General features: G+C 53.6%; 1 protein-coding gene across 1 annotated transcript in view; it reads left to right on the top strand.

Moving 5' to 3' along the window:
- The first annotated feature begins 3,663 nt into the window (after positions 1-3,663).
- The window catches only part of MYH6 (myosin heavy chain 6), a 25,445-nt gene continuing 10,362 nt past the window's right edge, over positions 3,664-18,746 (top strand). Inside the window, exons 1-24 of the mRNA XM_035260138.3 lie at positions 3,664-3,700; positions 4,034-4,246; positions 5,483-5,626; positions 5,865-6,021; positions 6,117-6,144; positions 6,405-6,516; positions 6,839-6,931; positions 7,447-7,510; positions 7,759-7,857; positions 8,385-8,488; positions 8,583-8,721; positions 10,224-10,492; positions 10,771-10,941; positions 12,421-12,730; positions 13,409-13,479; positions 13,764-13,851; positions 13,940-14,057; positions 14,205-14,328; positions 14,610-14,746; positions 16,650-16,905; positions 17,063-17,305; positions 17,453-17,629; positions 17,852-17,997; positions 18,505-18,595. Of these exons, the coding sequence (XP_035116029.3) occupies positions 4,046-4,246; positions 5,483-5,626; positions 5,865-6,021; positions 6,117-6,144; positions 6,405-6,516; positions 6,839-6,931; positions 7,447-7,510; positions 7,759-7,857; positions 8,385-8,488; positions 8,583-8,721; positions 10,224-10,492; positions 10,771-10,941; positions 12,421-12,730; positions 13,409-13,479; positions 13,764-13,851; positions 13,940-14,057; positions 14,205-14,328; positions 14,610-14,746; positions 16,650-16,905; positions 17,063-17,305; positions 17,453-17,629; positions 17,852-17,997; positions 18,505-18,595 (3,342 nt within the window). The 5' untranslated portion in view covers positions 3,664-3,700; positions 4,034-4,045. The remainder of the gene's footprint in view (positions 3,701-4,033; positions 4,247-5,482; positions 5,627-5,864; positions 6,022-6,116; positions 6,145-6,404; positions 6,517-6,838; positions 6,932-7,446; positions 7,511-7,758; positions 7,858-8,384; positions 8,489-8,582; positions 8,722-10,223; positions 10,493-10,770; positions 10,942-12,420; positions 12,731-13,408; positions 13,480-13,763; positions 13,852-13,939; positions 14,058-14,204; positions 14,329-14,609; positions 14,747-16,649; positions 16,906-17,062; positions 17,306-17,452; positions 17,630-17,851; positions 17,998-18,504; positions 18,596-18,746) is intronic.

Below are 18,746 nucleotides of genomic sequence, written 5' to 3'. Positions count from 1 at the left end.
CAAACCAGGGACACTTCCTTCTCACTTATCCCACACAATTGAACCAAGGAAATTCAGTTCTCTGTGATTTCTACGATTCTTCCAGTTCTAACTTTTTTTTTTTTTTTTTGGACGAAGTCTCAGGCTGGAGTGCAGTGGCAAGATCTCAGCTTGGACGGAGATCCCTAGGGCCATTCCTCTGGCTAGGAACAGACTTGAACAGCAATGAAGAGATAACTAGAAACAAAGGAGAGGACCCTTGAAAAGGGAGCTATGCCAAGAGAGTCAGGGCACCTGAGCCACCAGAGCAAGAGAGACTATGAGAGATATGGATCCTACGAGAATGGCCAGGGGTTGGACGCAGACAGCAGCAGAGCTGGGAGAGGACTGAGAGCTGAGCCAGGGAGAAGGAGGGTGCTAAGGGGAATGGGGAGAGAGGAAAGGACAGGGAGTCTTGCAGAGAGAAGCTTGAAGAGCTGACGGTGGTGCTTCCAAGTGAAGGAAAGAATCCAGGGTCATTTGCAGATGCAAGGGGAGTCAGGATCACCAAGGCACAAGGAGATTGGAGAGGAGGAGGAAAAGCCTGGAGCAAGATGTAGAAGCCCAGAGTGAGAAGAGCCAGGCTCAGAGAGGGCAGAGCCTCACGTTAGACCCTGAGCCTGGCAGAGACATGGGCCAGGGAGAATCGGAGGCAGGCCCCACTCTGAGACTGGGAAGCAGGCAGAGGGAATGAAGGCAAGACATAGAGACAAAAGCAATGGGGAGCCAGGCAGAAAAAAGGCAACCTGTGCCAGAGAGGCCAGCCCTGCCTCTTCGGCACCCTCACCTGTGGCCGAAGCCTCCATCCCTGCCCTTATACTCCAGGACTCCCAGCAGAATGAGGAGCTGTGCACAAGGCAGCTGAGGGAGGACGGAGAGTAGTATGTGAGAGCCAGAGAGAGAAGGAGCCTGGGGAAGGGAGAGGAGGGCAGAGCAGAACAGACAGGGGCAGGGCCTGGGGCTGAGTGAACACTTTCCTTCCTCCTCCTTCCATAGGACCAGGAGACTACGCCCCATCCCCACCTCCACTCCCCCCTGCCCTGCCACCACCACCTATACCAAGTGTCATCTGCTTACAGCACAGGGTTCCCTGAGGACAAAGCCTGGTCTTTGTCACCTGGACCCGACCCAGACTGACCTGGTGTCCTCAGCTCCTTATCATGTCGCCAGAGCTATGGGAACCAAGCAGTGACGCACTGGGCCATGGGCTAACCCCCCAGCTTGCATTCTGGGGCCTCGATTGACCTAGAGCTGAGGACAGGTGGCCTGCATCCCCTGGGGGTAATGATTTGGCATAAGCACCTGTAGGAGATGGGGATGTGGGGTCAACTCAGGTCCCTCCAAGGACACTGAAGAGAAGATCCAAATGCCCTGGGGAGAGAGGTGTGTTCCTGAGCCCAGGAGTGGGGCGGCAGCGTCCTAGGGAGCTAGAGACCTTGGGGGGAGGCCACATCTTAATGGAAAGTGCTTCTACCCAGAGAAGCTGACCCCTGTCGCCCTACCCACCTCCACACAGGAGAGCTATATTGAGAGGTGACAGTAAAGTGATGGGAGGGGGGCTGGGAGAGTGTTCCCAGTGTGAGGGTGGGGGAAAGCCAGAGCAGGGGAGTCTGGCTTTGTTTCCTGAACACAATGTCCACTTAGTCATAATAGGCACAGCCTGCTGAAGATCTGACACCTACAGCCTCTGAGAGGTGGCAGCATTGGAGGATATGGAGCAGGGCCTTGAGGGACTGGGGTGCTTGAGGACACCCACAAAGAAGGTCATGTGAGTAAAAGTCCAGGAGGGTTGTTCTGCCTGGGGAGGGGGCAGGTGGCAGAGCCCCACCCCCATGGAATGTGGAGCCCGGGGCCCAGCTGGTGTAAATCCCCAGGCCTGCCAGGCACCTGCACCCTCTGACAGCCTGGAGAGGCAGAAGAGGGCAGCCCCCCACCCACTCCCTTCCTCCCTCAGGCCCTGGGATTAACACCATCTGCTTCTGCCCACCCCACCCCAGGAGCAGAAGGTGGCAGGGGAGGGTAAAAGCCTATGTGTGCAACTGTGGATTGCAAATATGTGCATCTGTGTACACAAGACAAAGTAGAAAAGAAATCTGCAAACTTGAGTGCATGTGAAAAATTTGCATGTGTGGCTGAAGAGGGGCACAGATACGGTCAAGTCCGTATGTGAGAGTGCTGAAATGTGGTCTGTGTGCAACTCTGCCTGAGGTGGCAGGGGAGAATCCCTTCCATCGTGTAAGCACATTGGATGATGGCCACTGTATCAGGAGCATCAGGGAAGGGGTGGGGACTCCAGATGTGTCCCCAAACCAGGGTGGCCTCAAGTCCTTGGGAAGACACTTGTCTGGAGACTTGGGGAATAGAAGGAAACCAGGCATGGCACTTGTGCAGACTGAGATCAGGACAGACGTTCCCGACAAAAGGAAACTGAGCCACAGAGGTGGACAGTAGGTCCCTTCCCTGGGCACCATACTCCAGCTTTCAGCCCCCAACGGGGGACTCTAGTTCTGAGAGCAGGAAGATGTGTGGGGCTGTGTGAGGGCAGTTCAGAGTGGGAAGGAGAGGCTGGGGAACAGGGGAGGAAAGCCCATGGTTGGGAGGCAGAGGACAGGCATTTGGCTTGCAGAAGGTGACCCTCACCCATGTGTTCAATTCACTCCTCAGGTTAAAAATAACCGAGGTAACGGCCATGGCCGGCTGGGAGAGGGGGTGCGAGAAGGTCCTGTCTTCCCACTATCTGCTCATCAGCGCTTTGGAGGGGAGGAATGTGCCCAAGGACTAAAAAAAGGCCGTGGAGCCAGAGAGGCTGGGGCAGCAGACCTTTCATGGGCAAATCTGGGGGCCCTGCTGTCCTCCTGTCACCTCCAGAGCCAAGGGATCAAGGGAGGAGGAGCCAGGAGGGGAGAGAGGTGGGAGGGAGGGTCCCTCCGGAAGGACTCCAAATTTAGGCAGGGGGTGGGGGAAATGCGATATAAAGGAGCTGGAGCTTTGAGGACAGACAGAGACTCCTCCAGCCCAGGTAAGAGGTTTGGGGTGGGATGACCTGCAGCCCATCCACAGAATCCCCACTGTGAGGGACCTCCTTCACCAGGAGTGGGGTGCAGGTCAGTTGGAGGCCCAAGGGCTCTGCTAACTTTGTCTATCTCCAGGTTGGGGGAAGTTCCCACTGACACAAGAAGGTTCCATAGAAAACCCAGAAACCTCTTATTTTCTACAACTTTGTTTCTTTATCCGCATCATTCTGTGTCTCCTACATGCTGTCCCATCTTTCCATCTTCCTTCCTCCTTTGGATGGTTTCCTTCCCTTGATCCTGGTTTTATCTTGCCTCTTGGTCTTCATCAACACTTGCAACAATCATGCTTCTTTGTCTGTCTTTCTCCCTTGCCCTTCTTGGTGTGTGTTCTCACCTCCCTGCCTCTCTGCTTCTAACCCTGTTTTCACACCCCAACCCTCGCACTCATACCGACTCGGCACCCTTCTCTTCTGCCTCTGCGTCTTGTCTCTGACTCCCTGGTCTGTCCTGCCTGTGTGTGCTCTGCGGCTGCCTCCACCCCCGGGGGCCTGCCTCTGTTGTTCTTCACTCTCCTTGTCTGTTCTTTTCTCTGCCGGGCTGCACCTCTGTGGTTCCTCGCTCCACCCATGGTCCAGATTCTTCAGGATTCTTCGTGAAGGGATAACCAGGTGAGATCCACCCCCATTTTCTCTGCAGAGAGCCAGGCACACTTCTCCTGGGAGCCGGATTGCTGGACCAGGGGTCTGCTGTCCCTCCTCCAAGCACTCAGTGCCACCCCTTAGCAAACTCCAGTTAATGTCACCCCAGGCAAACCCCTTACAGAGATTTTCCTTCAGCATCACCTCACAGGGCAGGAGAAGCAGAGCCCTGAGTGGGGGAGAGTGGAACACCTGGTGCCTCTAGCAGGGTGGTGGGGAGGAGCAGGGTCAGGGAGAGGACAAGGCCACTCATGGAGCATGGGCCCCCTCAGGAGTAACACAGCCCTCCTGCCTCTGACCCAGGGGAGCGCCAAGATGACTGACGCCCAGATGGCTGACTTTGGGGCGGCAGCCCAGTACCTCCGCAAGTCAGAGAAGGAGCGTCTGGAGGCCCAGACCCGGCCCTTTGACATTCGCACTGAGTGCTTTGTGCCTGATGACAAGGAAGAGTTTGTCAAAGCCAAGATTGTGTCCCGGGAGGGGGGCAAGGTCACTGCTGAAACTGAGAATGGCAAGGTGAGTGGGGCATGATGCCAGGACAGAAGGGAAGGAGGTTTGGGAAGAAGATGCAGGGGTGGAGCCACTTGCAGTGGGAGCTGAGAGGGCTGGAGAAAAGCCAAGGCCAGCGCAGATGCCAGGAAGCCCAGAATCTGACCTCTCTCAAATTGACCTGAGCAGGTGCAACAGGTGCCACCCAGGGACACGTGCCCCTTGCCAGAGAGGATGCTGGGGGAGAAAGACCTCAGTATTCACCTCAGAGGGGGCTTGTAGATAAAGTGGGCACAGACACAGCATTAAATAATGCCCCCTTCTTGCACTTGTATCCCTCCTCCCTGTGCCTCAGCTTCCTCCATGGCTCCACTTTCTCACATTCCATTCACCCAAATCAAGAGTAAATTCTTACACCCAGATGAACACAAAGATCAGAAACTTTTGAGCTGAGCACTCAGTCCTTGACTGGCACTCAGAAGCCACTGATCCCTGGTTCGCTCACATCAGCCAAGAGAATTGCCCCTGGTTACCAGCCGCAGCTCAGAGCTGTGTGTCCCGTGGACTCCTTGATTGAATGTTACATCTCATTCAAGTGTAGAATAACACGCCACAATCCCCTGGGGCTTCTGACTCTGATCCCAGGTCTGCCACCCGCTAGTCACTGTGCAGGCAAATCATTTAGTCATTTAAAGCCATGGATTCCTCCACTACAAAAAACACTGGAATACCTATTGGCAGGACCCAGTGACATCAGCGCATGGCAAACTGATTGCTGCCAATCAAACCACACAAATGTGATGGGTAGGAGTGTGGGGTAGATGGGTGAACTGCTTTTCTAGAAGGGGTGAAGGTTTTCCCTGAGCAACAGATACCCTAGAGCACCGCCCACAAGAGACAGCCTCGGGGTCAGCATGAGGTGTGCACGGATCTGAGAGCTGCCTATCTCCAGGTCTGCCCCAAGACCCCTGAAACATAGGGACTGAAGAGTGAGGGTCATGGGCACAGGGTCTGGGGACCTGGCAAGGGAAAGGTACCCTAGGACAGTCTCTAGGATGGGAGATACAGTGGGAAGGAAAACCGGGAAATTATCTGGGAAAAGTGTCCCGGGGGATATAAGGGATAGTGGCTGGGGCAACGGGTCAGAGCAAGGGGAGCAAGGCCAGTCATGGCCTGTGTCCTGGGAGGAGGTCAGTTGGCAATGCCAGCAAGGGTCCCAGAGTGGTGTGGCTACCCATCCCCCTGACTATGTGCCCCCTCCAGACGGTGACTGTGAAGGAGGACCAGGTGTTGCAGCAGAACCCACCCAAGTTCGACAAGATTGAGGACATGGCCATGCTGACCTTCCTGCACGAGCCCGCGGTGCTTTTCAACCTCAAGGAGCGCTACGCAGCCTGGATGATCTATGTGAGCAGCTCCTGCACACTGCAGAGACTTCCTGTCCTGCGTGGAGGCCAAAATAAGCCAAGAAAAGTGGGAGGGACTCTCCTAAGGGACCCAAGTCCCCTTCCCCCCTCAGCTGCAGGAGGTCAGCTGCAGGAGGAGAGAAGCCAGCTGGAGTGAACAGGGACACGCCTGGCTTCCACCACTGCCTGTCCCAGGTTCTCCCCACTAACCTCATGCTGGGTCTTGTCTCCTGCTCCAGACCTACTCAGGCCTCTTTTGTGTCACTGTCAACCCCTACAAGTGGCTGCCAGTGTACAATGCTGAGGTGGTGGCTGCCTACCGGGGCAAGAAGAGGAGTGAGGCCCCACCCCACATCTTCTCCATCTCTGACAACGCCTATCAGTACATGCTGACAGGTGAGCCTGGTGGCTCCTGGCCTCTGCCCCTCCTCCCAGACACCCACCCAGACCTTCTGCCCTGACCCCATTGCTTCTCCTCTTTTTTATTTCAGATCGGGAGAACCAGTCCATCCTCATCACGTGAGCGAGTGCCAACCTCTCACAAAGGGGACTGGGCTGGGAGTGTACAGGCTGAGGCCTGCGGTGTAGCTGGGAGGAGAGGTTTAAGGCTAGAATTGCAGGGAGAGTGGGGCACTGAGCTCTCATGAGGGGTGCCAGAGTAATGAACCACAACAGGCAAATCCTGCCAGGTGCTGGGCTCTGATGGTGGGGCTGAGAAGTGAGCCCTGTATGTAGAACAGTAGGAATCCCAAGTTCTGATTGGTCCCTGTGGCCCCCAGGGGAGAATCCGGGGCGGGGAAGACTGTGAACACCAAGCGTGTCATCCAGTACTTTGCCAGCATTGCAGCCATAGGTGACCGTGGCAAGAAGGACAATGCCAATGCAAACAAGGTGCCATGGGGGCCACAGGCTTGGCAGAACAGGGGTGGTGGGGGAGGCTGACCTGAGTTACCCCTAACCCTGCCCTCCCTGTGATGTGGTGGGCACAGCCACACTGAGCTGGGCTCCTGACAGCCAGCCCAGTGTGTGGAAGACCTTCCTGACAGGAGACACCCACCCTGAGGTCTGGGTAGGACCCTACGGAGCCACAGACCCACCAGCAGCTCACCCAGCCCCCACAGCCATTCCTCAGGGCTAGGGAAGCCTCCCTGCCCTCCTACCACTGCCTGGATGTGGACAGAGGATGAACCTGGGTGTTCTGCTCCTTTCATAGGGCACCCTGGAGGACCAGATCATCCAGGCCAACCCTGCTCTGGAGGCCTTCGGCAACGCCAAGACTGTCCGGAATGACAACTCCTCCCGCTTCGTGAGTGCCTTTGACCACTCCCAGTGACCCCACCCAGCCTTGACAAGGAAAGAGGGTGCTGTTTTGCCATACCCAGTTGACTGTGCTGTATCTGGCTTTGGGATATCAACATGCACACCCTGGTGGGGAGACAGCATAGGCTCTGGAGCCAAGGATCTGATTTTCCACTTGCTCAGCAAGTCCCCACACCTCTCTGAGCCCAGTTCCTTCACCTGTGAAACGGAGGAACTAATATCCACCCTGCAGATTCCTGGGAGGATTAGGTGAGATCATATGAGGGGTACAAACAGGAGGCGTTCTGTGTGCATTCCCCTCTGGATCAAGGTCCCACTCAGAGGTCCCTGCACAGCGTGTGAGGGTGGCATCCTCTGCCTGGCTTCACTTATACTCAGCTGAGATACCAAAGAGCTTATTTACATTTCCAGAACCTTCCAAGGCTTTTGGGCTGAATAGAGGACCGGGATTTCATTCTGTCCTTCTGGCTAGTTCCCTCACTCTGTCCCATTCGTCCCCAGGGGAAATTCATCAGGATCCACTTTGGGGCCACTGGAAAGCTGGCTTCTGCAGACATAGAGACCTGTGAGTGCCGTCAGGGAGGCTGCCGCCCTCCGGGTCTCCCTCTGACTTCTCTCCCTGCCAGGCGGCCGGTCTCATCATTCCTCCCATCTCCCGTCTTTGCATTTGCCTCTGGGCTTTAGGATCCTTTTTTTAAGTCTCACCTGGCTCTCTTCATCATGCTGTGGGTGACCCCTGCCCCCATCGTTACCCTTTTCTGGCTCTACTCTCTTTCCTTCCTCACCTGCCTTCCTCCCCTCTGCCCACATCAGATCTTCTGGAGAAGTCCCGGGTGATCTTCCAGCTGAAGGCTGAGAGAAACTACCATATCTTCTACCAGATTCTGTCCAACAAGAAGCCAGAGTTGCTGGGTGAACCTGCCTGCCACCCCCCACCCACCACTGTCCCTACTGCCCTCCCCAAAGCCACCTGTGTTCAGGGCAGGGCCCTCCTGCTCCCCACTGCATCCTACCTCGATGGTCACCTCCCTCCTCCCTCCACTCACTCTGTCTCTCTTCCCCACCTGAGACCGCCTGCATCTCCTCTCACCCTCCTGTGCACAGTCACACACCTCACTCCTTCTCCGCCCTTCTCTCCATTGCTCCCTCAGCTTGTCTTCCGCCTTCTCCTCTTTATTTGTCTCCCCGTCTCCCATGTGTCACTCCCCTGCCACCCTCCCTCCTCCTTGTCATTGGAGCCCCTCCCTGGACCCTCTTCTGCCCTTTCACTGCCTCTGGGCTCACTTGTCGGTCCTTACTGACTTCTCTCCCTGCTCCTGGTTCTCTCCTCCTCCATTCTCCTTATCCCTTCCCTTTCCCTCCCTTTCTCAACCCTCCCTGTCCCTTCCCTGCCCCCTCACCTGCCCCCTTGTCCCTGCTCCAACCCTTGCCTGGTGCAGACATGCTGCTGGTCACCAACAACCCCTACGACTATGCCTTCGTGTCTCAGGGAGAGGTGTCGGTAGCCTCCATCGATGACTCTGAGGAGCTCATGGCTACTGACGTGAGTGAGGGGGCTGCTGTGGCTGTTCCAGGGCCCCCAGGAGCTCCTGGGGCCACCGCTTCAACACCCCTCTTTGCCTCTCACTGTGTCCCAGAGCGCCTTTGACGTGCTGGGCTTCACTTCAGAGGAGAAAGCTGGCGTCTACAAGCTGACGGGAGCCATCATGCACTATGGGAACATGAAGTTCAAGCAGAAGCAGCGGGAGGAGCAGGCGGAGCCAGACGGCACCGAAGGTGGGAGGGGCAGGCAGACAGCACTAGGAAGGCCTGAGGTGCTGACCAGGCTCTCCCGGGACTCAGATCCCAGAGGATCTGAGGCTTATGGAGCAGCAGGGTGCGTGGAGGGATGGCGAGGAACAGGGACGTGGGAGAGGTGGGCAAACGGAGTCTGCCACAATTCCACCAACTCCTCAACCCCAGCTGCACTCACCAGAACTGAGGTGGGGATTTTTCCACCTGTGCCAAGCCCCAGGGAGCACAGCCCCTCAGCTCTGCACATCACCATCACTGATGCAGGGCCTTTGCCTGCACAACCCCTGGGTAAGCCCCTTGTGGGCTCAAACCATGTTCTATTTTGGAGGCAGTGGGCCAGGGCTCAGGACACAGCCAGGGCACTGGTGCGTCAGTTTCCTCCTCAGTGAAACACATGGACAATCTTTCCTTACTCCTCTGGTGGCTACTGTGAGGTCCTCTGAGGAAATGTGGAGGTGCAAACGGTGCTAGACAGGCGCCCAAGAACATTCCTCCTCACCTTCAGGGACCCTTCTCCAAGTCTGCCCAGATCAAAATGTCAAGCTGGGGTTCATGATAGCACACCAACAGTTATCACAGCATTCTTGAAATTATACCAAATAACTCCTCCTCTAAACAGAGAAATCCCCATGTTGGGTGACACGTTTGGATGACTTGGGGTGGGAGTGGGTTGCTGTTCAATATACTCTGGGGGGCCTTGATCTCCCAGCCAAACTGGGCAACATGTGGATCGAGAGGACAGCATGGCCAGTCCAGAACTAGATACTAGGGTAGAAAACTAAGGAGACAGGGAGCAGAGAACATCTAGTCCCTCAGCCACATCCCTGCCCAAGAGAGGTGAGGGGCACAGTGAGGGTGGGGTATGCCCACAGCAGTGCTTGTGAAAGTCCTGGCCCAGTGATGGCACAGATGTGGAGAGAGACAGAGCTGAGAAGAGCCAGTGGTGGCAAGAGACCGTGGGCTGGACAAGGGGGCCTGGGCTCCAGCCTGACTCAGGCACACATTGGCTGAGTTATCATGGCAAGCCCTGTGCTCTTCTGGGCCTTGATTCCTTCATCTTTAAGAAGAAGAAATTGGACCTGATGCCTCCTAAAGCCTTGGCCCCAGAACAGGGAAGGAGGCTCACTCGCTGCCAGTGCTCACTCAGACCAGGTGCGGTGGCTCACGCCTGTAATCCCAACACTTTGTTTGGGAGGCCAAGGCGGGAGGATCACTTGAAGTCAAGAGTTTGAGACGCGCCTGGGCAACATGGTGAAACCCTGTCTCTACCAAAAACACAAAAATTAGCCTAGCTTGGTGGCTCATACCTGTAGTCCCAGCCACTCAGAAGGCAGAGGCAGGAGAATCACTTGAATCAGGAGGTGGAGGCTGTAGTGAGCCAAGGTCACACCATCATGCTCCAGCCTGGGTGACAGAGCAAGACTCTGTCTTTAAAAAAAAAAAAAAATAGGAAATGCTCTCTCACTTTTCTCCTTCTCAACCAGATGCTGACAAGTCCGCCTACCTCATGGGGCTGAACTCAGCTGACCTGCTCAAGGGGCTGTGCCACCCTCGGGTGAAAGTGGGCAACGAGTATGTAACCAAGGGGCAGAGTGTGCAGCAGGTGTACTACTCCATTGGGGCACTGGCCAAGGCAGTGTATGAGAAGATGTTCAACTGGATGGTGACGCGCATCAATGCCACCCTGGAGACCAAGCAGCCACGCCAGTACTTCATAGGAGTCCTGGACATCGCTGGCTTCGAGATCTTTGACGTGAGTTGGGGACCCCTGGGAGGAGAACAATCACTTGCTTGCTACCACATTCAACAGCCATTTGCTGAGAGCCATTCAACAGGCATGGGAAGGCAGTGGGGACTGTGTGGTGACAGAGGCAGTCGTTATCCCTGTCTTCAGGCGAAGCCCTCCTGCACTGTCCTGACGTGGAGGGGACCAGGCACACCCTGCTGGGCTCGGGCACAGTGCATGGGAACAGCCCCAGTGGCCACTCACACCGGCTCCCTGACTGCTCCCACCCCTCATGCCCCCTGCAGTTCAACAGCTTTGAGCAGCTCTGCATCAACTTCACCAACGAGAAGCTGCAGCAGTTCTTCAACCACCACATGTTCGTGCTGGAGCAGGAGGAGTACAAGAAGGAGGGCATCGAGTGGGAGTTCATTGACTTTGGCATGGACCTACAGGCCTGCATCGACCTCATCGAGAAGGTGCCTCCTTGGCCTCACTGCCTATGTCCCCTCCTCTGCCCTCCAGACAAAGTGGTGGCTGAGTCCCATCTACACCTAAGAAATTAGAGTCCCAAGAATCCCAGGCTGTTCTCCAGGCCCAGCTTCTCCCCACTGGGAAGTCATGGGCATGCACAGGATGAGCCCCTACTTCCTTTCCCAGGAACTTGCACTGTATGCCCCCTGTGTGGTGGTCCCCTCAGTGTCATAAGAGTGAGATGTAGTAAAGGAGAGGCCTCTGGACCCTCTGTTTTTCATGGAAAGATCCTAGGCTAAAATGAGAGATGTTTGGCCTCCCACCACCTTCCTGCTGGTTGAGAAATAAGCTAGTCTCTAGCTCTCTTACCTATGGGCATTCCTCAGAAGAGACAAGGCCACAGGCAGGAGGCCCCATGGGTCAGGACTGACTTGCTCTCAGGGAACCTCCACTCTTTGCCAGCACGGGACAGAGCCCGGAATGTCTGACCCACACCTGGCCAGGCCATGACCTTCAGAAAATGGAAGCTTCCCCACACACTTTGGGTCATTACCCATATTCTTAACCAGAGTCTCATCTTTCAGAGCCCTTAGAATCCCATAAAACTGTGTGTGAAAGCATGTGTACATTCATACATACATGTGTGTGCATGTGTGTGTGTGTGTACATGTGTTTGTGTGTACAGGCATTTTTCTGGAGAGACAGTCTGGCTTCAACAAATTCTCAAAAGGATTCCTGCCCCAAGAAAAGTCAAGAACCACCCCATTTTTGCAAGTGTACAGGGCTGTGAAGAACCTGAATCTTTCCGTCCATTCCCTAAATAATTGCTACCTGGGCCGGGCGCGGTGGCTCAAGCCTGTAATCCCAGCACTTTGGGAGGCCAAGGCAGGTGGATCACGAGGTCAAGAGATCGAGACCATCCTGGTCAACATGGTGAAACCCCGTCTCTACTAAAAATACAAAAAATTAGCTGGGCATGGTGGCGCGTGCCTGTAATCCCAGCTACTCGGGAGGCTGAGGCAGGAGAATTGCCCGAACCCAGGAGGCGGAGGTTGCAGTGAGCCGAGATCGTGCCATTGCACTCCAGCCTGGGTAACAAGAGTGAAACTCCGTCTCAAAAAATAAAAATAAAAAAAAAAATAATTGCTACCTGTGTCATATAGACAGGGTCTGGCTCAGAACCTCTGATGCACATCTGTCCCTGCCTTGCTGCCTCTGGGGCAGTGAGCAGTCAAGGAGAAGGGGCTGTGCTGTGAGACACTGTGGGTCTTGCGGGGGTGATTAGGAGTGCTCTGTGTTGGATCCACTGGGCAGAAAGAGGGAAGAACTGGCTCCCTGTTTTGGGGCAAGAGGGACCAGCACAGGCCCCTATCAGCGGGCCAGCGCTACTGGCTCTAGAGTCCTTTTCCTGTTGGGGTGTGGGACTGTGGAAGCCCAGGAGTGTGCTCAGTGACTCTCTTGCTGCCTCTTCACCCTGCCCTCAGCCTATGGGCATCATGTCAATCCTGGAGGAGGAGTGCATGTTCCCCAAGGCCACCGACATGACCTTCAAGGCCAAGCTGTATGACAACCACCTGGGCAAGTCCAACAATTTCCAGAAGCCACGCAACATCAAGGGGAAGCAGGAAGCCCACTTCTCCCTGATCCACTACGCCGGCACCGTGGACTACAACATCCTGGGTTGGCTGGAAAAAAACAAGGATCCTCTCAATGAGACCGTCGTGGCCTTGTACCAGAAGTCTTCCCTCAAACTCATGGCCACTCTCTTCTCCACCTACGCATCTGCCGATTCTGGTAAGTGGGCAGCCCCTGCACTGGGCTAGGGGCCTTCTAGAGCCAGGGTCCTGCTGCTTCAAAGCACATGACTCCAGACACAGACACAGGGGAGCCTGTGAGTCAAGCCACCTCCTGGCTCACCTCACTGCAGTCCATCTGGGCCTCTTCATAGCACCTGTAGTTTTGCTGTAGCTGTCTCGAGTTTCCTCAAGATTGGGAGTAACTGGAGGTCAGTGAGGGTAGTGCATGCATCCCTGTACTGTGCCCAGCAGGGAGCAATGCATGGGGGAGTTCTTAACAAATGTTGAGAGAATATTGAACAAAGGATCCTCCAGTTCAGAGAAGGAAGAGAAAGGATGTGGCTCGAAAGGAAGAGGATAAAGTGTAAGAAGAAAAGTAGAACATGGAAAGATATAAAAAGGAAGGGCGGGGCTAGAAGAGGGAGGGCTATGAGCACTGATGTATGTCAGTGCCTACTATGGGCAAGCACCAGTGAGCTGCCCTACAGATGCGGTCTTATCTAACCCTCTCTACAGCTTTGGGAGGTTGCTACTGTCATCCTCATGGTAAACTGAATCTTGGAAAACTCCTTACCCAAAGTCTCAGAGCTACCAAGTAATCAGCAGAGCCCTGCCTCTGCCCGAGGGTGCCTCTATTTTCCAGCTCCTGTTCATTGTTCCTCCTCTTGTTATTTAGGCGACAGTGGTAAAAGCAAAGGAGGCAAGAAAAAGGGCTCATCCTTCCAGACAGTGTCAGCTCTTCACCGGGTAAGAAGGGCCCAGGGGTGCCAGGACACCTGGTGGAACAGCCCAGCCCAGATTCTTCTGGCTGCACCACCTATTCTGGTGCTTGAGTTTGATAAGGAAAGAAGCTAGAGCTAAGCGGTCGTTTTTGGTGTGTAGATTCCACACAAGCCTGAATTCACGTCATAAATTACATGTCAGCCTCTGTCCATTTAATGATTCTGGTGGAGAGTGTCTGGGGACCAGGGCTTAAGGGCCTAAGGGATCGTCCTTGTGGCTCCTAACTCCCCACCTTCATCTGCCTCCAGGAAAATCTGAACAAGCTGATGACCAACTTGAGGACCACCCATCCTCACTTTGTGCGCTGCATCATCCCCAATGAGCGGAAGGCTCCAGGTGAGGCAGGAGAAGGCTTTAGTCTGGTGAGGACGCCTGGCATCCACTTACCCTAAGGCTGACCCTTTCCCCTTCCCTCCTGGCACAGGGGTGATGGACAACCCCCTGGTCATGCACCAGCTGCGCTGCAATGGCGTGCTGGAGGGCATCCGCATCTGCAGAAAGGGCTTCCCCAACCGCATCCTCTATGGGGACTTCCGGCAGAGGTGGGTATGAGGGCAGCCCAGGGCTCAGAGAACAGGGGGAGCCAGGGCTGCCCTGGTATGAATGGGAGTCTGCAGGTGGCCCTGGAATTCTGTGGGCAGAGAAGATCAGTGCAGAGCTTGACTGACTCTGGACACTTCCCTCCTCAGGTATCGCATCCTGAACCCAGCGGCCATCCCTGAGGGACAGTTCATTGACAGCAGGAAGGGGTCAGAGAAGTTGCTGAGCTCCCTGGACATCGACCACAACCAGTACAAGTTTGGCCACACGAAGGTGAGTCTAGAGCCCTTTTGGGTGGTTGCAGGGTAGGTGGCCATGTTGAGTGAAGCAGAGAGGAGTTCAGAAGGCAGATCCCTAATTCTGGCTTCCTTACTAACCATACCAAGGGTTGAAACCCAGGCTTTATTCCAGTCTTGTCAAATCTTTACTCTCACTTCTAGAAGGCTGGGGTGATGGGTTACCTGGGGGCTCATCCAGGGTCTTCCACCCTCTCCTTCCACCCTGGAAAACCCCCTCTGAGGCTGTGTCCCCTTGCATCTGCCCCTTACCTGCAGGTGTTCTTCAAGGCAGGGCTTCTGGGGCTGCTGGAGGAGATGCGGGATGAGAGGCTGAGCCGCATCCTCACACGCATGCAGGCCCAAGCCCGAGGCCAACTCATGCGCATTGAGTTCAAGAAGATAGTGGAACGCAGGTGAGCCAGGAGGAAAAGGGAGGGGTGCACCAGAGATGTAAGAGGCAGATCCTCAGTGTCAACTAGTGTGGGTCAGAAGACCTGGGTTTGGACCTATGAGCTGGCCTGGGCAAGCTTACTTTACCACTTGGAATCTCACTGCAAATCCTTTTTTTTTTTTTAAAGAAAATTCAATATAGGAAAATGCAAATTAAGATGCCAATGAGATACCATTTTAAAATTAGACTTTGCTTGCTCAAATGGTCTACAAACTTTAAAAAATGAAAAAAGTACACAAAAATAAAAGATAACATAAAAAAATTTTTAAACCACTAGACTGACAAAAATTAAGAAGCTTAACCCACTGCTTACAGATGTGTAAATTAGTGCAACTTCCTAGGAAAACAGTTTATCACTATCTCTTAAAGTTGAACGGCTGCATACTTTTCCATTCCACTCCTGAGTACATTCCTACAGAGAAACTTTTATACATGTACACCATGACACGAAAAATAATCTTTTTCTTTTTTTTTTTTTGAGACGGAGTTTCGCTCTTATTACCCAGGCTGGAGTGCAATGGCACGATCTCGGCTCACCGCAATCTCCGCCTCCTGGGTTCAGGCAATTCTCCTGCCTCAGCCTCCCGAGTAGCTGGGATTACAGGCATGCGCCACCATGCCCAGCTAATTTTTTGTATCTTTAGTAGAGACGGGGTTTCACCATGTTGACCAGGATGGTCTCGATCTCTTGACCTTGTGATCCACCCGCCTCAGCCTCCCAAAGTGCTGGGATTACAGGCGTGAGCCACCGCGCCCGGCCGAAAAATAATCTTTTTAGCAGAACTGGTCATAATAGCAAAAATCTTAAAACAAGTTGAATTTCCATCCACAGGGGAGTGGGTAAATAGTATTATAGTCATTCAGTAGAACATTATAAAACAGTGAAAAGAAGTGAACTCCAATTATATGGTACAATATGTTTGAACATTAAAGCATATCGTTAGTAAACAAAAACAAATATTGGAAGGATACATATAGTATGATGCAATTTTTATAAAGCTCATAAATATCAAAAAGCCATTTATTGTTTAAAGATACATGCCTATGGCTGGGCATGGTGGCTCATGCCTGTAACCCCAGCACTTTGGGAGGCTGAGGCAGGCGGATCACCTGAGTTCAGGAGTTGAAGACCAGCCTGGCCAACATGGTGAAACCCTGTCTCTATTAAAAATACAAAAATTAACTGGGCATGGTGGCAGGCACTTGGAATTCCACCTACCAAGGAGGCTGAGGCTCAGGAGAATCGCTTGAACCCAGGACATGGAGGTTGCAGTGAGCTGAGATCATGCCATTGCACTCCAGCCTGGGCAACAAGAGTGAAACTCCATCTCAAAAATAAATAAACTAAAGATACATACATATGTGGTTAAAGTCATTTTTGAAAAAGCAAGGAAAGGAAAAATAAGACTCAGAATGGCAGCTGCTTCTGGTGCAGTAACGGGTGTAGGAAGGAAGTCATTGGTAGATCAATGGCTGGTAACACTGAAGTGTTTGGGTGGTGGGTTCATGGATAGTCATTTTGCTTTCATGCTTCATAACTTACATACGTATTAAAGGTATTCTTATATGTAAAGTCCTACATAATTTTTAACATATTTGAAGTTCTTATGAGAATAAAAAACTGAACAGAGTAGACACTCTGTAAGTGGTAGTGTCCATTATCACTAATATCCCAGCTGGAAGGATAGAAACTGCCCTTTCATTAAATTGATTAATAAATATTTATCAAGCAACTCCGTGTTCATTGTAGTGATGTTGGGGGTGGGCGTGCACAGGAAGGAAGGCTATGTGCCTACAAACTGGCTTAGTCGGGCCCATGATTGGGAAGTGCTGTTTCATAGTGCCCCACCCTGTCTCCTCGTCAGGGATGCCCTGCTAGTAATCCAGTGGAACATTCGAGCCTTCATGGGGGTCAAGAATTGGCCCTGGATGAAGCTCTACTTCAAGATCAAGCCGCTGCTGAAGAGCGCAGAGACGGAGAAGGAGATGGCCACCATGAAGGAGGAGTTCGGGCGCGTCAAAGAGACGCTGGAGAAGTCCGAGGCTCGCCGCAAGGAGCTGGAGGAGAAGATGGTGTCCCTGCTGCAGGAGAAGAACGACCTGCAGCTCCAAGTGCAGGCGGTGAGGCCACATGATTATCTCTTCAGCCCTCCTCTCCCCTCCCCTAGATTATAGCCCATCTCATAACCAGGGGCTGGGAGTCCAGGAGTACCAGCTCTTTTTAAGACCCTAGGTCTCCTCTCTAACCATCAACTTCCTCCCTGTTTTCTTCTCCCAGGAACAAGACAACCTCAATGACGCTGAGGAGCGCTGCGACCAGCTGATCAAAAACAAGATTCAGCTGGAAGCCAAAGTGAAGGAGATGAATGAGAGGCTGGAAGACGAGGAAGAGATGAACGCTGAGCTCACCGCCAAGAAGCGCAAGCTGGAAGACGAGTGCTCAGAGCTCAAGAAAGACATCGATGACCTGGAGCTGACACTGGCCAAGGTGGAGAAGGAGAAGCACGCAACAGAGAACAAGGTGAGGGCAGCTCCGTGTGGCTCCAGCCCAGATCTCCTCAAGACTCCCAGACCAAAATGTAGTCCTGGTCCTTGGCATGGAGCTCCCCATAGATGTCTCCAAGCTGGTGATCTTTGACCCTAAAGGAGACGGGTTCTTGGTCGGCAGGTGAAGAACCTAACAGAGGAGATGGCTGGGCTGGATGAGATCATTGCCAAGCTAACTAAGGAGAAGAAAGCTCTACAAGAGGCCCACCAGCAGGCCCTGGATGACCTTCAGGCCGAGGAGGACAAGGTCAACAGCCTGTCCAAGTCTAAGGTCAAGCTGGAGCAGCAGGTGGATGATGTGAGTAGTAAGAACTCTGTTCCCTCTCTCAGAGCAAGATTTTGCAGGCAACTTGGAGCTTTTTTGCTCTACACTAGGGTAGGTCTCTGAATCCTTTGTGCTTGCAGGATTTCTCTACTGGTTTGACTTCCAATCCCACTGGACTTCAAGTTTGGAAGGAGACAAAAGAGCATGCTCTATGGATTTTATGTATTCCACACATTGCTTTTTTTCTTTTTTCAGCTGGAAGGATCCCTGGAGCAAGAGAAGAAGGTGCGCATGGACCTGGAGCGAGCAAAGCGGAAACTGGAGGGTGACCTAAAGCTGACCCAGGAGAGCATCATGGACCTGGAGAATGACAAACTGCAGCTGGACGAAAAGCTCAAAAAGTAGGAGACGATGGTAGCCAGGAGGGGCTAATGGAGGCGTCTGGTCTGGTGGATAGAGTGCAGGGGGAGACGATGGTAGCCAGGAGGGGCTAATGGAGGTGTCTGGTCTGGTGGATAGAGTGCAGGGGGAGACTATGGTAGCCAGGAGGGGCTAATGGAGGTGTCTGGTCTGGTGGATAGAGTGCAGGGGGAGACTGTGGTAGCCAGGAGGGGCTAATGGAGGTGTCTGGTCTGGTGGATAGAGTGCAGGGGGAGACTGTGGTAGCCAGGAGGGGCTAATGGAGGCATCTGGTCTGGTGGATAGAGTGCAGGGTGCTGCACCCCCACTGCCCACAGTTGCCGTGGGCACACTGGGAATAAGGTCAATTAGAGCCCTCTTCCTCCACTCTCTGGGCTGGTGGGAGGATGGGGACATGCTGATTCTGGCATGCTGAGGCCAAGAAGAGAATGAGCCCCAGAAGAAGGAAGACCACTTGTCCCTTCCCCACCCCCACCCTTCTCCTGCAGGAAGGAGTTTGACATTAATCAGCTGAACAGTAAGATAGAGGATGAACAGGCACTGGCCCTTCAGCTGCAAAAGAAACTGAAGGAAAACCAGGTAACATTCTTCCTAGTGCAGGAAAGTGGAAGCTCAATAGCCCTGAGTTGACTGAGACTACAGCAGCTGCTTAGAGTTCTACACAATATCTGGAACTCCAGGCAGCCTCATAGACCCAACCATCCCTGACTTACAGGCACTCAGGAACACC

The sequence above is a fragment of the Callithrix jacchus genome, chromosome 8 (assembly GCF_049354715.1).
Source record: "Callithrix jacchus isolate 240 chromosome 8, calJac240_pri, whole genome shotgun sequence".
NCBI classification, from domain to species: domain Eukaryota; kingdom Metazoa; phylum Chordata; class Mammalia; order Primates; family Cebidae; genus Callithrix; species Callithrix jacchus.
This window is presented reverse-complemented; position numbering and strand designations above follow the sequence as displayed.